The sequence below is a fragment of the Pempheris klunzingeri genome, chromosome 9 (assembly GCF_042242105.1).
Source record: "Pempheris klunzingeri isolate RE-2024b chromosome 9, fPemKlu1.hap1, whole genome shotgun sequence".
Classification (NCBI taxonomy): Eukaryota; Metazoa; Chordata; class Actinopteri; order Acropomatiformes; family Pempheridae; genus Pempheris; species Pempheris klunzingeri.
Genome location: NC_092020.1, coordinates 5,403,885 through 5,422,366, shown reverse-complemented (window position 1 = coordinate 5,422,366; position 18,482 = coordinate 5,403,885). Strand labels below are relative to the sequence as shown.

The 18,482-nt window shown below is 42.8% G+C and overlaps 2 protein-coding genes across 2 annotated transcripts; both read right to left on the bottom strand.

Moving 5' to 3' along the window:
* Positions 1 to 596: 596 nt before the first annotated feature.
* cnot7 (CCR4-NOT transcription complex, subunit 7) lies at positions 597 to 5,794 on the bottom strand. The gene is made up of 7 exons (XM_070836615.1): positions 5,656 to 5,794; positions 4,835 to 4,958; positions 4,557 to 4,750; positions 3,995 to 4,156; positions 2,919 to 3,063; positions 2,651 to 2,761; positions 597 to 2,317 (listed from the first exon to the last, which is right to left on the bottom strand). The coding sequence occupies exons 2-7, from the start codon at positions 4,949 to 4,951 to the stop codon at positions 2,186 to 2,188; spliced, it is 861 nt and encodes a 286-aa protein (XP_070692716.1). The 5' UTR covers positions 4,952 to 4,958; positions 5,656 to 5,794; the 3' UTR covers positions 597 to 2,185.
* A 1,128-nt stretch (positions 5,795 to 6,922) lies between these two features.
* Positions 6,923 to 17,770, bottom strand: mtmr7a (myotubularin related protein 7a). Its single transcript, XM_070836452.1, has 14 exons — positions 17,609 to 17,770; positions 17,214 to 17,336; positions 16,825 to 16,987; positions 16,161 to 16,318; positions 15,936 to 16,064; positions 14,489 to 14,623; positions 14,178 to 14,310; positions 12,442 to 12,551; positions 10,459 to 10,584; positions 9,980 to 10,029; positions 9,697 to 9,897; positions 9,281 to 9,415; positions 8,965 to 9,091; positions 6,923 to 8,847 (listed from the first exon to the last, which is right to left on the bottom strand). The coding sequence occupies exons 1-14, from the start codon at positions 17,630 to 17,632 to the stop codon at positions 8,506 to 8,508; spliced, it is 1,956 nt and encodes a 651-aa protein (XP_070692553.1). The 5' UTR covers positions 17,633 to 17,770; the 3' UTR covers positions 6,923 to 8,505.
* Positions 17,771 to 18,482: the final 712 nt, after the last annotated feature.

Below are 18,482 nucleotides of genomic sequence, written 5' to 3'. Positions count from 1 at the left end.
CTGGAACACCTGAGAGCTGCGACAGCGCCTGTCCCTGCCAAATATGTGAAGTGCTGTCTTGTAGCCTGCGGTCCACATCAAACTGCACCGTGCACAGCAAAGCCCCTGTGGAATGCTGCAGATGTGTTCACCACCAAAAAGCAGATACCGCTGGGTGTTTTTCTAACTCGCAACACGATGTTGTGGATGTACTGCAGAGCAAAAAACAACAGAAAAAAATAAATAAATAAAAAAAGGCAGACAGCAGCTCCAGCCGCTTTGTACAGAATATTTTCACCTTCTGAGGATTCTGTCTCTTCTCGTCTCTGGCTGGAAACTAATAAACCATCACTGAAAATTAGTTGGAAGAATGTATGCTTGTTTCAAAAAAGCTCCATGGTGACAGTGTCAATCTATATTTTTCTATTCTTCTGTCTGTGTGACTCAAGAGACAATATGGATGTGTGAGGTAACGTACTGTACAGTTGTGATGCCTTATACGAATAAAACGGACTCATCTTCAGCCTCTTCACTCGTCTCTTTGTTACGTGCTGAGAGGAAGCTGGACTCATTCACGGCCAAAAGCACTTCATGGTAGAAAAGTTTCAAGCCTTTATTTACAAAATAATCTAAAAACAATCCTCTTGTATATTGCATATTCCTCTTTTACCCCTTTACAGTGTGAAATATGTGCTGCAGAAAGAAACGAAAGAAGAGTTTCAGTTGTCAGTTTCTGACACTGACGGAGGTTAATAAGTCGTAAACCTACACTTCAACACACACCTATGATAGTTCAGGATACTATTCAACAACACAGCATTTATTCAAACGTTTTAGTACATGCGGCTGTTCTACGCAGCATGAATGAACTGGAAAGCAATACAAAAAAAAAAAAAAAGTCATTCAAAAGGCCAGAACTACAAGTGAAATTAACTTCACTGGAACAAAAAGATGTGTTAAAAAGCAACGTTATTGTTCTTTTTCCCAATGCGTAAAAGTGTTTTTCTTCTTTTATTACAACACTAAAACTCTACAAAACCTCCATTTTACTTAAAAATGAAAATTTACTCCCAACAGAGTAGTTCAGGGTGTCCTACAGCAGGTGAGCGTTTTTTTTTTTAATACTTTTGAATTGTTTTTCATTTTATTTTGAGGTCTGATGAATTTGAAATTGGCGCAGGACCAAGTAGAGCGGTGATGTGTCTGTGTTCATGTGTGCTCGGTGTCAGCGAGGGTGTTTACATGCACAAATAATACGCATTCCTCCTATGAAAAGTATGCATCTGGTACATACTGTATATATCCTCGTATGCGACCGACAGGAAAACAGCAAACAGCAACTAATAAATAATGAGGACGAAACTAGTATCCCATCCCTGTGTGAGCGGAACACTCCGGCTCGTTAGTTAAAGGCTTTTCACAGTGGGGTTAGAGCCTGTTCAGGTCATTAGAAATATTCTCTCTAAATGAACAGAAAAAAAAAAACACTTCAATGAGATATTCATGTGCACACACTCACTGAGAGCTCCCTTTCTCATAATCATACAAAGAATCCAACGCCTGAGGGGCAAGCGCACTGACATGCAGCGTTTTAGTGTTGACCGCGCCGTCTGGTCAATGTCAGACTGGCGGCTCAATAAATTAAAGTTTAAAATATAAAGAATGCAGCTAATGTTAAGGCTGAGTGTGATCGAAAACATTTACATGTTCACAATGTGACAATGGGAACGAAGAGAAGGCAACAAAGAGGAGAAAGACACCAGAAACATTTTCAGCTTTCCATATAAAATCAGGTTAGAGCTTTAAAGTGCAAAACATTTCTACAGAACGTTTTAGGAAAACTAAAATCCCGTCTTTTCAAGCATGTTAAATTGAACTGATCCAACCAGGGCCGCCTGCAAAGCGTCGTAGGAATAAAAGACTAAACTCACACGCACGCACTCACTCACACACACACACACACACACATACGCACACAGCCAGCAGGGGCTTGTGTGAAGACATCTGGGATTCTTTTTTTTCCTATTTTGACCATCGTATTCAGTCGTCTAAGGTGAGCAGAGCCTATGAGAAGCAGCTTGCTAAATGATGTGTGTATGTTTTTGTTTTGTTTCTTCCGTTATTATCATCCGGTAAGCGAAGCTTGGCTTCGGCGCCGCACTCATTGTGCACGTGAACCACAGGATGGGAGAGTTTCAGAGTGATGTCACGACTGCTGCTTGTTCGCCTCCTCTTCGTAAGCGTTCCCTGTTCCGTTCTGGACGTAGGCCGAGCCGGAGCCGAGCCCGTACAAGTGACCACAGTACTTTGCATCGTCGATATGATCCTCAAAGAACATCTGTGGGGGAAAATAAAAACACCCGATACTGAGAACAAGTTTCAGTGGAAAGTCTCCAGAGAGCCACAATATTTGTACTAAACAGTAAATCTGAAGCCAGAACCAATGAGAGGATGCTGACGAGTGCATTAGTCCACTTTCATTCATTAGGAAGGATTTTGGGGCAAATATGATTTTCAATTAAGTGATTGATTGTTCGTAATCAACAATTTTGAAAATCAATTGTGAAGCGGAGTTCTTCAATTCATCAGTTAACTGGTTAAAAGCTGATCACATCCTCTGCAAACATTGGTCTGTGCCCCCTGAGGGGCCCCTCTCACTTGAGAAGCGTACCTCTCTCATCTTGAAGAAAGCCATGCCTGTGAGTAAAGAGTCCGAGCCAGCCTGATGCTGCGGTCCGATCCTCTCCAGCTCCAGCTGCTCAGCTACCTCCTGCAGTCCGCCCTGAGAACAAAACGCCGTCGGTCACTCCATTTGCACGCTTCTGGTCAAAGTAAAACCTGAAGGCCACACTAACGAGCGATCACAACAAGGTGTGAAGCTATAAATGAATAAAACAAGAGATACCCTGTGCTACCTGCTTAAATATTTATTGATGTACCTTCAGGTTTTTACAGCTCTTCATGAGGTACTTGACATCATAAATGACTGGAAAGTACAAGCGGAGAATCTCAAAGAAGTCCACCTCCTCCTCAGGCAGGTTTGCGTTGGACAGAATCTTGATCAGGTATCCAAAGTCGTAACCACTGCAAAACACGCACACACAAACACACATGCACACCTTTTAACATTGATTTTAAAGCACACACAGGAGCAGGATCAAGAGACTCTGTCACTTCCAATCTGCCATGACACAGAGGTAATTAAAGAAAGGACGACAGGCTTTCACCTGTACCTGCTTCACCTTATGTTAAGTACACAAGACTACTGCACATGTAATGACAAGAAACTACTCCCAAAGTCCCAGAAAGGAGCCTGTGATTTGGATGAGTACCCTACTAATCAATAGCTAATAGGAACTGAAAAAAGATGAATAAGACGCTTGGTTTGATCACAACAGACCAATTATCTATCAAAGTTAAGACTGGATTGGAAAAGAGGGTGAATTAAAAGGAGCACGTGATAAAAACATACATACAACAAAGACTCTACAGAAAATCAACATGACATTAAAGCCTGTTGGTAAAGGTGTGTTCTAAATACCTGAAACAGATGACAGTGATGTTTCAAACCTAAGCTTTGTTTTTTTTTTTCCAAAGCCGGGTTATCTTTAGCCTCAGTTTGCCATGGAGACACAGTGGGAAACTGAGTATGAAATGAAGATGTTAAGAAGCAGAGTGCAGAAAATACCAGTGGAACAAAGGCTTGCTTCGTCATTACAGACCACAATACCACAACACAAGTGTTCATTGCATCATAGGACACTTTCTTGTTTTAACATGTTTGAAAGAGAGGTGATCACAGATCACCTTACCTCTCACTAAAGACAAAATAAAGAAAGAAAACAATCAAATGAATAACAAACAAACAAAACACAAAATATCAATTTTTCTGAACGCTCAGAGCACAATGTATTTGAGCCTTGTTGCCAGGCAGCAGTAGGGCCGTCTACGGCAAAGCTGCCACGATGAAAAACGTAACTGACTGCATTAAACACTAGCTACATAGGCAGATTACCTGTGAAAAGACAGCCACTTGACCCCGTCGCAGAGCACCACTCCTGACGTCATCAGCAGCTCGGCAAAGTACAGCGTCTCGATGCCTTCGTCCTCGTGCTTCTTGAACTGAATCCCTGAAGTGGTCAGGAGCTCGATGGAGTCCTGTGCATACATATCTTCTCTGGTAACAGACACACGTCACACTGTTATTATTTTAACCACAAAAGACAATCAAGCAAGTGCACGCAGTTGAAAGAATTTATCCTCAAACATCAACAAACCGACAAGATGTATTTTGACAGGGCTGTGTGAGTAATGACCAACTGTACATCTAGTCTTTGTTTTCTGTAGTTAAATGTGTAACCTTCCCTAACGTCTCATCTCTATGTGCTGTTAGCAAGCTGAGACTCTCTTACCTTCGATGAAAATACATGAACAAAACCTGCCAGTTCTAATTAGTGAGTACATTCAAATGATGGCTAAAACCATCGTGCAAACTCTAGTTATCTCAGAATACACGGCACCGAGCACTCCAATTCGAACGCCACATAAGAACGACTCAAGCACAAAAGTCATCTTACGTGAGGTTAAACTTAAAATTGAACTGCCATGTTGATGTTCCCGGAGGATATTCCCCTTGTTCGTTCATAAACGTGAGGCCAAGCTGGATTATCTTGAGCAAATCCACATTGCAGCGCAGTAACTGGTACTGATAGTCAGCGTTGCTTCTGAACTCTCCGATTGGTCTGGCTACTACACCTGGAAACTCCGTGTCCTGTATGAAGACAGATAACTCATTATGCACAACGGAAATCTGGTTGTGTCGGACACGTTCTTGTTCTCAGCGAGCACCACTCACCATAGCAATGTAATTGTATTTTCGAATGACATGTCGGATCCTCTTCAGCTCCTCCTCCAGGTTATTGGCCCAAACCTCACATATTCTTTGGCTGTGATCCACAGTAGCTGCGGGCATAGTGCCACTTCACCATGCAAAGAGAGAGACAGCACAACAAAAAAGGACTTCAAGAAGACAATTGATTCACAGACCTCCAATCTGCTGACCTGTGACAGACCAAATAATGAGAGATGGGAGGAGAAAGGCACAGAACACATGATCCCCAGATACCCAAGAAATGCTGACAACCCATTTGGCTGACAATATATAACGTTATAATAGTAACTGCAGGAAATGCAACCTGCTCAGGGTATCAAATCACTGATATGTCAATGTCAGTGTCAACATTGGGGAAGCTAGTTCAGTCTCGGAGAGGTTTGTACGTCCTCTCCACTGCAATACTTCACGTTAACTGCTAAAGTCACGTAAAAGCATCAGACATGCAAACAGCAGCAGCCTGTTTAACATATGCAGGACGTGTGTGCTTGGCCCTGTGAACATTAGCTCGTCGCAGGCTGCACTTTAGCTAGGTTACCTGTAGCAGCTAGCCGGCTACAGAGTTAGCGAACAGTAGCAGGACAGTGGAGGCTCTCAGGTGGGAGGCTGTGTACACATTAAACACACCTCTCAGGCAGACGGCTCGCTCCACAGATGACGAAGAGTGTGTGCAGGACATGAAAGAGGTGAGTAACTAGCAGGGCGCGCTCACACACACGCATATACACACACACACTCGGCGCCACTTTGATACTGCAAAGCTCACTGCAGCCTCGTGAACTTACCGTTCCCCAAACCGGGCGGTGTGTGTTTTAAGTGTGTGCTATCTAGAAACTGTATATTTGTTCTACGTTATTGTGTCGGGGGTTTTCCGCTAACTTTTAAATAGTTTATATTCAGTAATGTATCGATGTCAACCTACAGCTGCCATCATAGCTGATTCTACAACACGACGTCATCACGTAAAACACAAACGTCATGTGCGTGTGCACGGCCGTGTGGCCTACGTCATATTGATTTGACAAGTGTCCACAGAGAGGAGGGTTAAGACAAACTACTACATGTGACCCTCTCCTTCACCCTAATCCTTACAAAAGCAAATTAAACCTTTAAACGTTGTAGAGATTTAAAAATTGAATTTCTCACTGTGGAAAATATGTGGATAACATAATCTCTTGTAGTTCTATTTTTCACTTAGGCAGTTTGGTTTAAGACTAATACATTTTCTAAAAACAATATAGTGACAAAGACACAAAAAAGAAAACACAAAAGCATTGTTGATCCTCACAGTAAAATCCTCTGTGCTTGCAGATAATAAGTGAAAGCAGACAGCTGGATGAGCCACAGAGCAGCAGCACTGGTGCCCACAGGGCTTCAGGGTCTGGCTCTGGCTCATGGCCAATACAGCTGGACTGATGTTCATCAGCAACAGGGACTGGAGCTCTGATCCCAGCAATGAGGAATGGTCTTTGCTGCCACTGACTGAATCTGACTGATAACGTCATAAACTCTGGTAGAGGTTTACCTAGTAACAGTCAAAATGACACATATTGTTTGTGAGTTAAGATGATTTGGCAACTAGGATTCTTGAGAATGACAAAAAGTGGCCCTTTGGTCAACTTATATGGGTTTCTAGCTGTCCTAGCGTCCTTGATTTTGCCTTTTATATGCCTGTTTCTATCTGGTCCCTTGTGGTATCTACCCCTCTCTCTAGCCAGATAGTTTTGGTTTTATTTGTCCAGGGATTGACATATTAGTCTGAAAATACTGCATACACCCCAAAACAATGGAGCAGTCAAAAATATTTCTGCAGTCAATGTTCCAGTTACTGTGGGAGATCTCACAGTCAACATTTTTTAGTGGATTTCTTCCTCCTGAAAGAATAATCCTTATTTTATCCAGAACAAAACCTCAAACCACTGCATTACTAAACACCACTAGGGATGTGTGAGAAAATCTGTTTTTTTTGTTTTGCAAACTGGGTGAACTGACCCTTTAAAGATCAGGCAAGAACACAGTCAAATTAGAGCAATGCGATTAACAGTAGCGAATTTATTTCAAATGAAAACTGACACAAATGACACAACTTTACATTTAGAACAGTTTAACAAATTTGGCTCTTATTCCATCTGAACAAATAAACACAACATAAAGCTCCGTCTTTCATACAAGATCAGAATTCATTATGACAAGACATTTTAGACACTCTGATACACATAAAAACAACATGCATTAAAGCAAGAATACAGTGGTCAAAAAAAGTCATAGTACAAAAATAATTATAACATGCTTTGCTTGATAATATCTGCATTGTTCATTTGCAGTATTTTGCAGTATTCGTATTCACCTAATGTGTACTACGCTAATAAAGTCAGCAGTTTTGATGCTTATTTTACAGCTGAGATGGCACATATACTCAGATTAGTTGGTAATATGTATATTTGTGTTCAGGTGGTCCAGTATTCAGTAGCTCTATCACTTACTATTTATACCAGCATACACTCGTTTCCCTTTGGTACAAATTTTGGTTTGATCACAACAGAACTGGTCAAAAATGTATACAGATTATTGTAAAAGCTTATTTTTCATATCCTCTACTGTAAACATGACATGATGTGTATCGAGGTGAAATACTCCAGCATGGCCCACAAGGTGCCAAACAACCACAGCTAACCACTGGTTACAGCAGTGTAATGTCTCCAAACCCCAGCTGAGGTCACTGTGTTTCATTTAATGTCCTTTGGGGTTAAAACGCAGCTACATTACCATTTGAACTACATTTTGGGTAGAACAAGATTACTGCTGTGCATTCAGACCGAAATCCTGAATTAAGACAGCCTGCGAGAAGCAGCGACCATAAGGACAGCATTTAAATCAGGTGTTACGCAAAATGACCAAAACACTTAATGGAAAAGGACTTGAGGAGAGACATATTTGCAGTCAGTACTACAAAGATGAGTCATTCTGAATGCCATTTAGCAGCATGCACTTAAGTCATCTTGATGATTTAAGTCTTTTCTGTTAATTGTTTCATGTTCGTTTGAAAACTGACTACTTCATGTCCTTTCCCATTAAGTGTTTACATTGTAAAGCCAAATGCCTAATGAATACACACTGTGTGAGGACGACCATAGTAAAAAGCAAGCACACACAGCTAGAGGGCTCATCATTCATTTGATGAGTTGACACACTTACATGTTACTGCTTACATGTGCTTAGTTTTTGTTGATATTAGACCTCAGCAGAATCTGGGTTAAAATGTCTCCAACATTAAACAGGCTGCTGCGACCCTGGAAGCATTTCAGTTTTAACTTTCTGAGCACACTGTTATGGGTTATAATTCTGCCACCAGCATCACAGTCATGACATAACCAATATTCAGCTTTACTTTAAGAATCTACATTTCTGTGTAAGGAGTAAAATGTGGTCAGCTATTGTGAAGTATGAATGTGATCAGAGGGAGAGTCTGCCACAACACATGCAAACAAAAGTGCAAGTCAATGTTAATACCCAAATAAGACTCTTCACTGGAGTCAGCCAACAGCCGGGACAAACAGGTACAGGTAGTGTATTTCAGAGGCCACGTGGATGGCTGGTTGGTGCTGCGCCCTCCACCGACCGAATGCTACATTTGCTCAGGCAGCTGAGTAGACAGCTTCGTCAGAGTCTTGGTCCTTGGAACTGTCCTCACTGAGCGGTGAGCGACAGCTGAGGTCTGCAATCCCAGACTCCTGGTCGCTGCCGTTGGAGAGGCTCGTTTCCGATGTTTTGTTCAAGTCCTGGGGCAGGAGGATCAGGCTGCTGTCTGGTGTTTTAGGCTGACAGGGGCTGCTGGTGATGAAGCCCCCAGTGTAGTCCTGGGGGGTGTTGGCCAGGCAGAGGTCATTACCACGAGCCCACGCTGTGGGGCTCTTATCAAAGGCGGCTGCTTTCTGGGTGCCACTCCACCCCTGCTCCTGCTCCAGCTGAGCAATTTTCTATTGATAATGTTAGGCATGAAGACTACAATCACCTTCTACCACCAGGAAAAACACCGAAGTAGATTTATTTTCATGAGAAATGATGAGCAGTATGAATTTATAGCCCTGTCTTACCTGTTTGTGTGAAGCCAGCTGCTCCTCCAGCTGCTGCGTCTCCTCTTGGATGGCACTCAGATAATCCTCTACAGACTGTCGAGGATGCATCCCTCGGTCAAAACGGTTGTACAGCCCCCTCCAAAACCTACACAGAGCAAAAGATTTCTACCTCACATATCATCAACTCTTATTCCTTCCTTTTGTTCCTTGTATCATTTATATGGATTTATTAAAAACAACAGTCTAATAAACAACATGTGTAATAGGTGATACAAATTTCTACACTGATTTTAAACTAAAGTTGCTTGTGTTGTTACTGTTTGTGAGAACCTACTTAAAGCTGTAGGGGGAGGTCGATGGCCGGAGGAGCCCCTGTGTCTGGCTGTGGTCTGCTCGGTACAGGGGGTTGATGTAGTCTGCACGGTTCGTCCAAAGGTAACTCCACAAGGAGTGAGTCCTCTCACGCAATCTGTATGAATGTCAAGTGGCAGTGAAGAATCACAGACAGGGCAGGACAATAGGAAAATGTGATTAACTGGCTTCTGATACAAAAAGTAATTGATTTAAGATAATGTTTTTTGTATTTCTAGCATAGAGTCATCTCCCTTTGCACAGGCCTGGTAATGTAATATACTGCTGGCTGTCACTTCTCTTCAGTGGTCAGTCTTCTCTCAGAGCAGAGGCTCTGAGCTGATGTCTGTGCTGTGAAAAGGGAAAGAAACTGATGGCGGCTGCAGGTGTAAATCTCACCCCAGCTCTATCCTCTCCCGCTGGTTGTTGCCAATGAAGTTGCCATACTGGCAGGAGTAGACGTGGCTGTGAATGGTGATGAGGAACCTCTCGTTGAACTCAAAGGCACAGGGGAACTGCTCCATGAGCTGCCACACACACTCCAGGAACTGATCGATGATGGGAGATACCTCTTTAGGGTCTCCCACCAGGTGGTTGCACCTGGAGAGGAAGTGAGGACAGTTATGTCCAAACAAAACATCTAAATCATGGATGCTATGACAGACATATTTTAGAGTCAAACCTGTGAGAGAACTTGTGTCCAAATGAGACCCAGTCCCTCTCGATGAGAACCTGAGTGGAAAAAAAACAGTTTCTGTACATGATGAATTTCAGTATGTCCTGATTAAAGGTTCAGACATGCTGCACAGATAATCCCTGCAGAATGACTGAACCTCTTCACCCTCTGCGTGGGGTCATTTTCCTCGGACTTTAGGGCCAATTCCCAAAAGCAGACTTTCTCTATGATATTTATTTTCCACAGTGGCTCTTGGTGGATTCAAAGTTAGTGTGCACAAATCTTTCTGATCAAAGAAACAAGCCTCATGAGCCCAATATGGACTACCATCAGTCAGAATGTAACTGGATGCATGAATATGATACAGACCACCAGAGAGTTATGAGACATCCACAGTGCTACTTAAAAGGCTGAATTTCACACTGTTACTTATACAAAAAGGCTCAATATAACTTAATATAAAAAGGCAAAGGCTCAGTATCTACCATGAGTCCTTGGAGGGTCCTGTAGTAAGGATCCAGCAGCACACAGGCCACTGAGCACACCTGGGAAGTGCGGTCCCAACCGTCTGAACAGTGAACCAGGACACTGACACCCTCCTCTGCAACAGCCTGCACACACACACACACACACACACACACAATGTGCAGTGCCACAGCCCAAGCTGATGAAATAATACATTTAGAAACATCTACTGTACTCAAAATGCAAAGTTCAGCATTAATTTGTGCAAAAATTGTAGCCAGAAGGTTCGTCCCTTTAGTAGGTGTGGATTTCTTATGGCAGAAATGTCATTTTCAAGGGCCAAATGGAGCAGAGTACACACATCTGTAGCGAGCTACGTTTGGCAATCTTGGTAAATCACTCTGTGTGCTGAAATGTGTTGGAGATGTTTTCCACAAATATTTTCCCATTTTACTTCATTATGTTGCATCTGTGATGGAAATATTTCAAAAATGAAAATAAATCCAGGTTTTCTGCCTGTTATCCATTGAAATGATTAAAAAAATATATCAACAGAGGAAGTAATGCACAGTGCAATGCAATACGTTTTTCATAAGTCGGCCCCTGGCATGTATATCAAGCATGCTATCGTGCTCCCCCACCGATAGACAGTTTGTGGCGGTCACATGTCAAAAACATAGCATTATATCATAAAAGGCAGGTAAGGAGAAGACTGCTAACACCACAACATGTTCACAGATCTGAGATAGAGCCTGGAGCCAGACATATCTGTGCTTTAAAATGAATCAGTACATAAAAGGTGACCAATGAAGAAATGTGTTACCTGTTTTACCTGTTTGGTTTACCTGTTAAATCCTATAATAAATCAAACAAGCAATGAACAATGAAAACAGCTCAAATAGCTGCAGTAGTTTAGGGAAACAGATACTGGTGTTGTGCTTTTATTGTGATTAGATTGCATTGTGTTTCTGTATGATTGAACATTTTTCTGTTAATCATCAGTTAAAAGCTCTCTGGCAAATGAGAAGTTTTGAGAGGGAAACTGCTGGTTATCAGCTGACTAACACTCATTACTTCCAGTTAGGCTGCTTCTGTCTGTTGAATTAATTAACCTTAACCATGGGTGTTCTCTAAGCTTAACCGTGTGCAACCTTAAAGGATGAATCTGTTTTTTTCAAACCTGGACCCTATTTTCACATTTAGAAAACAGTGATTAGAACCAGAAACAGCTGTTTCATCACTCAGTTCAAAGCCACAAGACTCCAATGACAAAAACAATAATTTTACATCTCACAGCATGGGAGTTCTCTAGTCTATTTCTGCCTCAAGCGGTCTGTGTTATTTCAAAAAGTTAATTCTGATCTGAACTCTCACCAACCAGGCTAGCAGCACCTGTGTTGTGCAAGGTAAAATTACTGTTTTTGTCAATGGAGTCTGGTGGCTTTGAACCGAGCAATATAATGACCATTTCTGGTTAAACAAAAAGGAAAATTATTTCTGCAGGGACCCTTTCCATAATGTTGTCAGACACAATGTAAGTCCTGTCAGTGGCAAAAATGATTTAGTGTACATGCTTTGACTGGCTCAAAGATTACATTACAGCTACTGTAGCTCACCAGCAGTCCATACCATGGACTAGTACCAATACCTTTTGTACCTACCAGTCATTTCAAACCCAAATAAGTAAAAAAATAAATAAAAAACAGGGCCTAATCCCTTGATGCTGTCATATGATCATATGATGCTGTTATACTGTCAGGTGTGTGTATTATTTTGTCAACTCAGTTCATACATATGAGGGTAGTCCAGAGGATTTAATGCAGGACTGATGTACCAGACGGCATTAGTTTGTAGGTGTACCTCATAACAGGCAAGTGAGCGTACACAGGCAGGCAATATCTGGATCACACGAACACACACACAAACACAAACACCCACATACACCTAAGCTAATATTGAGTGCAGCGGTGAGGCAGACAGCGGGGATTAACCTCCAGACTGACCTTAGCGATGAAGTTGCCTGCATCCAAAACAGCTTTGATGTGCCTCAGCCAGCCTGAGCTCTCCAGACCTTCCAGGAAGTCGGACATGGAGGGGGAACGCAGCTCACACACTGTAACCACAACACAGCTGTCTCACTGGCAGGAAACATGGAGCATACCTGATCACTGGACTTTATTAAACCTCGCAAGCACTTTCACATCACCAACAACACTCACGACATTGAATTCATGGGGAATCTGTGTATGGCACGAGAAAATATGCATCACAATAGTGTATTTTGTTTTTCAAAATGCATTTCCTGCTGCTTCTCATGTGATGGTTCATTTGGACCCCAATCAATGTTTTTAGTCATGTTAGCAGCGTGGCTATGTCCAACACTTTGGTCCAGACTGAAATACCTCAACAACTGTTGGATGGATTCGCATGAAACTTTCAGGCATTCACGATCCCCTGGGGATGAATCCTACTGACTTGGGTGATTGCCTGACCTTTCTTCAAGCGCCACCATCAGGTCAACATTCTCAACATATATTGGCACAACAACTCGCGCAAACATTCATGGTTCCCAGATGATGTATCCTAATGACTTTGCAGATATCTAATATTTCCTGTAGCGCCACCATGAGGCTCATTTGTGGTTTGAGAACAGCTAGCAGGGTTGTAGACTCTTCGTCATTGTGCGTTTTAAATAATGAATGTACGACAAAGACAATAGCACAGGCAAGGCAGACGGTTCAGTACAGATCTATTTCAGTGCCATAAAGCTTCCTGCATTACGTTTGTTTATCCTGTAAAACTAAATCTAAAATTTGTTTTTCCATTTTCAGGTTCCAACATAAACATTTTGGAGTTCACAGAGGGGCCGAGAGACATGAACCCGACATTTCATCTGCTCTGGACAATTTATCACATTAACGTTCATAATTCAGACACACTTTCAGATAAGTGTATGAAAACATCTGCTGGCTCCTCAGCCATTAAGGTGTTGACAGAGGTGACAAAGTGGTTTTTGCTGACGCTTCATGAGTGTGGTGACCTGTAAGAGAGCGCCCTGGGGGCACTGATAGGAGAGCGAGCAGGTGAATGGGTTCATTCAACCTTTTATAACACTCTGAGCTGACCAGGCTGCCACTTAGAGGGGATGTTTGAGCTAATGCTGCCAGGCGGGGGGTCTTCCAAATCTTATTCAAGTGTGCAACCGGGCAGAGAAAGTCAGGCAGGCTCTGAGGGGCAGGCGCTGTCTCCAGCATTTGAAGACTTCCCTTGTGCTGCCAGGGGGCAAAGAGTTATCACAACTAAGAACAGCTATAACTTTTCAGACTTGAAATCACATCATTCTCACGCCCTCGGCCTCTCTTTGGGGGATAAGGTCCCGGATTGTCCACTCCGGGAAACCAAAATAGCTCAGAAATAAAATCCAGATGGATTCAAAGTCTTCCTAGGAGCACCCCTGCACAATACCCAGAAATTCTCCTGTGGGCTCATTTGAGGCCTGATTGCAGCACAGTCCGGTCTGCATGAGTGCATATGAAAGCCACAGGGGTAGCATGGGCTCCCGCTCTGCTTTAGTAATGTGAAGAGGCAGCAGACTTAAAACAGACAATGCCAGAAAATATACATTTCATTCCACAAACACTGATATGGTGAAACATTTCTGACAGTGATGAATGCACTGCTGCGGCTTCCAATTTGTTTCTACAGTAAATAAATGTAAATCTCAACAAGACGTAATTACCTTCTAGCATTTTTTGTTGGCTGTTTCTCATGACATGGATGTTCTCGATGCCGATGAACTGGAATTTGATGTTGGAGTAGTGGTCCTCGTTTTCATAGCCTTTTCCTGCAGCTCTGTTTGCGATTGCATTCAGCTAGAAAACATTTGATTAATCGTCAAAACATACTTTTTCACATACTGTTCTCAAGGCTTTCATTGTGAGCACATCCAGCTGGCAAAACGCAGTATGGAAAAAAGCCCACCTGAACATACAGCGTGGTGCTGTAAGGCTTTTATTTTCACATGCTGTTCATTAGGCACAAAGGGCTCACCTTAGGCCTGGTGTCCACCACATACATGAAGTCGCTGCGGGGATTGGACCTCAAGATGGCCTCCAGCATCTGCTCGTCCTCCAGGCAGCGGGCGCTGAAACCTGACAGCGGCTGGCTGCTACGGCAGATGGCAGCCTGGGAGGAGGCAAGAGGCACTCAGGCTTCATACAGGACTGTTTACTCATCTGACAGTTCACTGTAAGTGAATTATTACTTTGGATAGCATCAAGGACAAAACAAATCCAACATGTGAGAATCGGGGTGAATACAAATTCACAGTACTTTTTCTTTCCTTGCATGTTCAATTTGAATTAATCAACCACACAGTTTATCAAATCTCCGTTTAGTGGTCACGAGGGAAAGAGCCAGAGGCCGTTGTGTGATTCTCCCTTCTGGCTCATGACCCAGAGTGGGGCTCCTTTGTTGGACCCTCAACCCTGGGAAGCTGACCTCACACACATAAAGCACTCCCAACTGTCCAGTCAAGGATTAATGGAACAGATTATGGATGTTCAGGCTTCGGACACAGAAAACAGTTCATCCTTTGATTTAATGACAGAAGGGACTTAACCTCATGGGACCTTGACAAAGTGCCTGGTTACTTTTCATGGCTAAAACTCTCCTGTGAATGGTTCTCTTTCCATTCTGTTTTATTGTTGACTGAATCTTGTACTTTTGGATGTGTTCCCTATTTTCTTTCTATCTATCTATTCCATGTCTCTGAGGAATGTCGACTCCTCTGATCAAAACATGATGAGGATCTGCTTGTTGCCATGGAACAAGCAAGACATTTTTAAAAAATCACTAACAACTAAAATAGAAGAAGAAAACCTTTAACCCACGTGATCACCTGAACACAATCAGAGTAAATTAAACCAAATCAAGAATGTGGTGCTTCTCTGGTGCCGTCAGAACATGATTATTTTATTTCAGGCTCAGTTTCTATGTCAATTTCAATTTCAGTTGTTTGTAAACTTCAAAAGATTGTTAAAAAAAATCTGGTTTCAAATCAACAATATTTTATCTGCATGCGGTATCAATAACTAAACAGGAGTGACTTTGTTTACTATGGGCACTTGAGTTTGATTTCAAAAGTCACTTTCTTGCTTGAATTCTCTGTGAAATCTTTGGCTGCTTGAAGAAGGAGGGCGGTGCAGAAGATGACTGACCAGCGTGACAACAAAAACCAGCCAAGCAAAGCAAGAAAAAATGAAAGTATTGCCATCGTGACATTTTAAATCTAAATAAATCATCCCTTATCTACAGTCTTCTGACAAATATTGGCTTTGATAGGCTTTCCATTAACAGGCATCAGCCAGAGAGCCTGATTGTGTCAGCGTTGCTATGATCCCTGTTCATATCTGAGTTACCAACACCTCCTGTCCCTTGAATTAACACGAGTTGTCAAAGGAAGCAGGTGGAAAATAAATGTATGCAGTCAACTTACATGGTTTTCTTTGGAGTAGTACGACAGAGTAGGAAACCTCCCTCTACTTCTGAACTTGGAGCTGCCCACTATGACCGGTGGTGTGGCGGACTCAGGCACGAACAGCTCAGCGGGGTAAGTGTCACTCACCTTTGAGAAAAAAATAACATAACTAAAGTCTGAGCTGCTGCCATGCCCATATTAGGATAAAACGGTTCGAGTGGTCATAGGGTTCGGCTCACTGACCTTGTAGTATCGGTTGACGGGGGAGAATTTCCACAGGGAGTTTGGGAGTCCCATTCTGCTGTAATCAGCCTTGAGGTCCAACAAGTCCCATTCCTGCCGTCTCTCCTCCTCACCAACGTTGGGCTTATAGGAGAAGCAGTACAGCTCCTCATGACTCTCTGCAAGGCACAACACTGGCTCACAGCTAACGTTTGGTGTGCAAAACCTCCAATTTGTGTGAGTGAAACAGAACAAAGTGTTTAAAAGGAAAGAAAAACATTGAAACCAGAGGCTGACTCATACAAATAATTGGGAGAAAACATGTTAGCAACGTATGTGCTGGTATTATTTTTTGAAGATACCTTTGTTAAATGATTAACAAGGATCCATCAAATGATTGATACTGGATATTTTATACTCACGCAGAAATCCAACACAGAAATCGATGCAGCTGTAAAAAGCCCATAGTGACATATGTATATGTATACATGTAAATGTGTGGGTGTATGTATAGATACATATACTAATATCTGAATATGTCTGATTACGTTTTTTACAGCGAAGAAAGGAAAAGGAAAAAAAAAGCCCATAGTGGGCGATAATATTGAACTTCTGATGTAACGGTCCGGTTCTGAGCACTAACAACACAGAACTGATCCTTTGCTGACACGATAAGACAGCTCACCTGGCTGGGAGAGGCGCTGCAGGGACAGGTGAACATCATGGCACTCCTGCTCTCGAGGTATGACAAAATGAAGAACCTGGAAGTTCTTGCAGTGAATGACTAGAGGACATCCTGAGGCGGACGAGGCCCGTTTCTCCACGCTGCACACCAGACTGTGAAGCACCTGGTAAGACCGATGAAAGGCCTGTTTTATATTGCACATTGTGCACCATAGTGCATGAATGCACAGTGACCACAGAATCTCCTCAAAGACAAACTCATGTATTATCAACAGCCTGTGTCCCACATCGTGGTTAGCACTCTATTTGAGGCCTTATTCACCAAGACACATGTCTAAACATATTCTGTACTTGATCTCTGCTTCACTAATGCACTGATTTGCTGCCTACCCATGTTTCATTGCGCACTCCTGCATCGTTGTCAACAAAGATGGTGTGAGTGGCTGTCAGATAGAGGGTGCCCACCCTGCTTCTTCTGGGGGAGACTCTGTCAAGCAGCCTGACACTCTCCACCTGGAGGAGGAAGAAACAATCAGCCTCATCCTCACATGTGGTCATCCACTCATACAGCAGCTCTGACACACACACACACACACACTAACACACCCTGCCGTCTGATGTGATGGCTGAGGGCAGCAGCAGGAGGACCCCGGCTGCCTACGTGTTTAATGTGTGTGTGGAGGCTCTGCAGCCATGGTTAGCGCACTGGGCGGCTTGTGATGACACGACACTGGTGGTACAGTGCGGAAACTGTAGCTAATCACTGCAGTCAGGCCCTCCGTTACCTTTGGGAGTCGGATGTGCTCCATCAGCAGCTGAGAGGTGATCCGCAGCTTCCTGTGATTACTGAACCTGTCACAATGTAACTACCAAGAGTGGAGCATGTGTACGGTGGAGGCACAGTCCGCTGCAGGCTGAGGCTGCTGCTCAGGTAAACCTGCCATATTGTCTCCACTGCTGCCCTGATCGGAGCCGCGCCGCTGGGTCCTAAAGCCCGACCCGCTCCGGCCTGTGTGTGCTGTGTGAAGTGTCATAGAGCATCTGGGGCTGCTGCTCACCAAGGTCACTGAGCTCTTGTTTAAAAGCCAAAAGTGAGTAAAATCAAGACATTTGTTGACCCCAAGTCACTTTAGACTAAGAGGAATGTGTGACATGCGGCCTTAAGTTACTAATGAGACATAATGGTTAATGAAGTGGTTTATGGATAAATCAGCTAGCTTAAAATTGAGCTAAGCTAACCGTGGTGTAGTTGGCTTTGTCCAGAGAAATGTTTTTGGTTTTTTTTACAAAAAAAGACAATACACTATACGAGTTTTCATTACAGTCATTAGGTTTTAATTATCATTATTTGAATTTATAAAGTTTAAAGTTTCTCAATTATATTGAAATTGATAGTTTAATCCAGTTAGCTGCCTGGTAAAGACAGACCCTCCATTTTTTTTGTTCTGGATTACTTAATGTGTGTGTACGTATATATAGTTTATCAAGGTTTTTATACATTTAAAGATGGTATAAAAAGCTTTCAGAGGGTTGTTAAAACGGGGACCCACTCATAGACTAAATACTTCAGACTCCACACTATGTTTTAAACACCTGCACAGTCACACAACTGCTTCCATTTTTTCTGGCTGATTAGACCTGCTGAGGTTCACTTCGGGG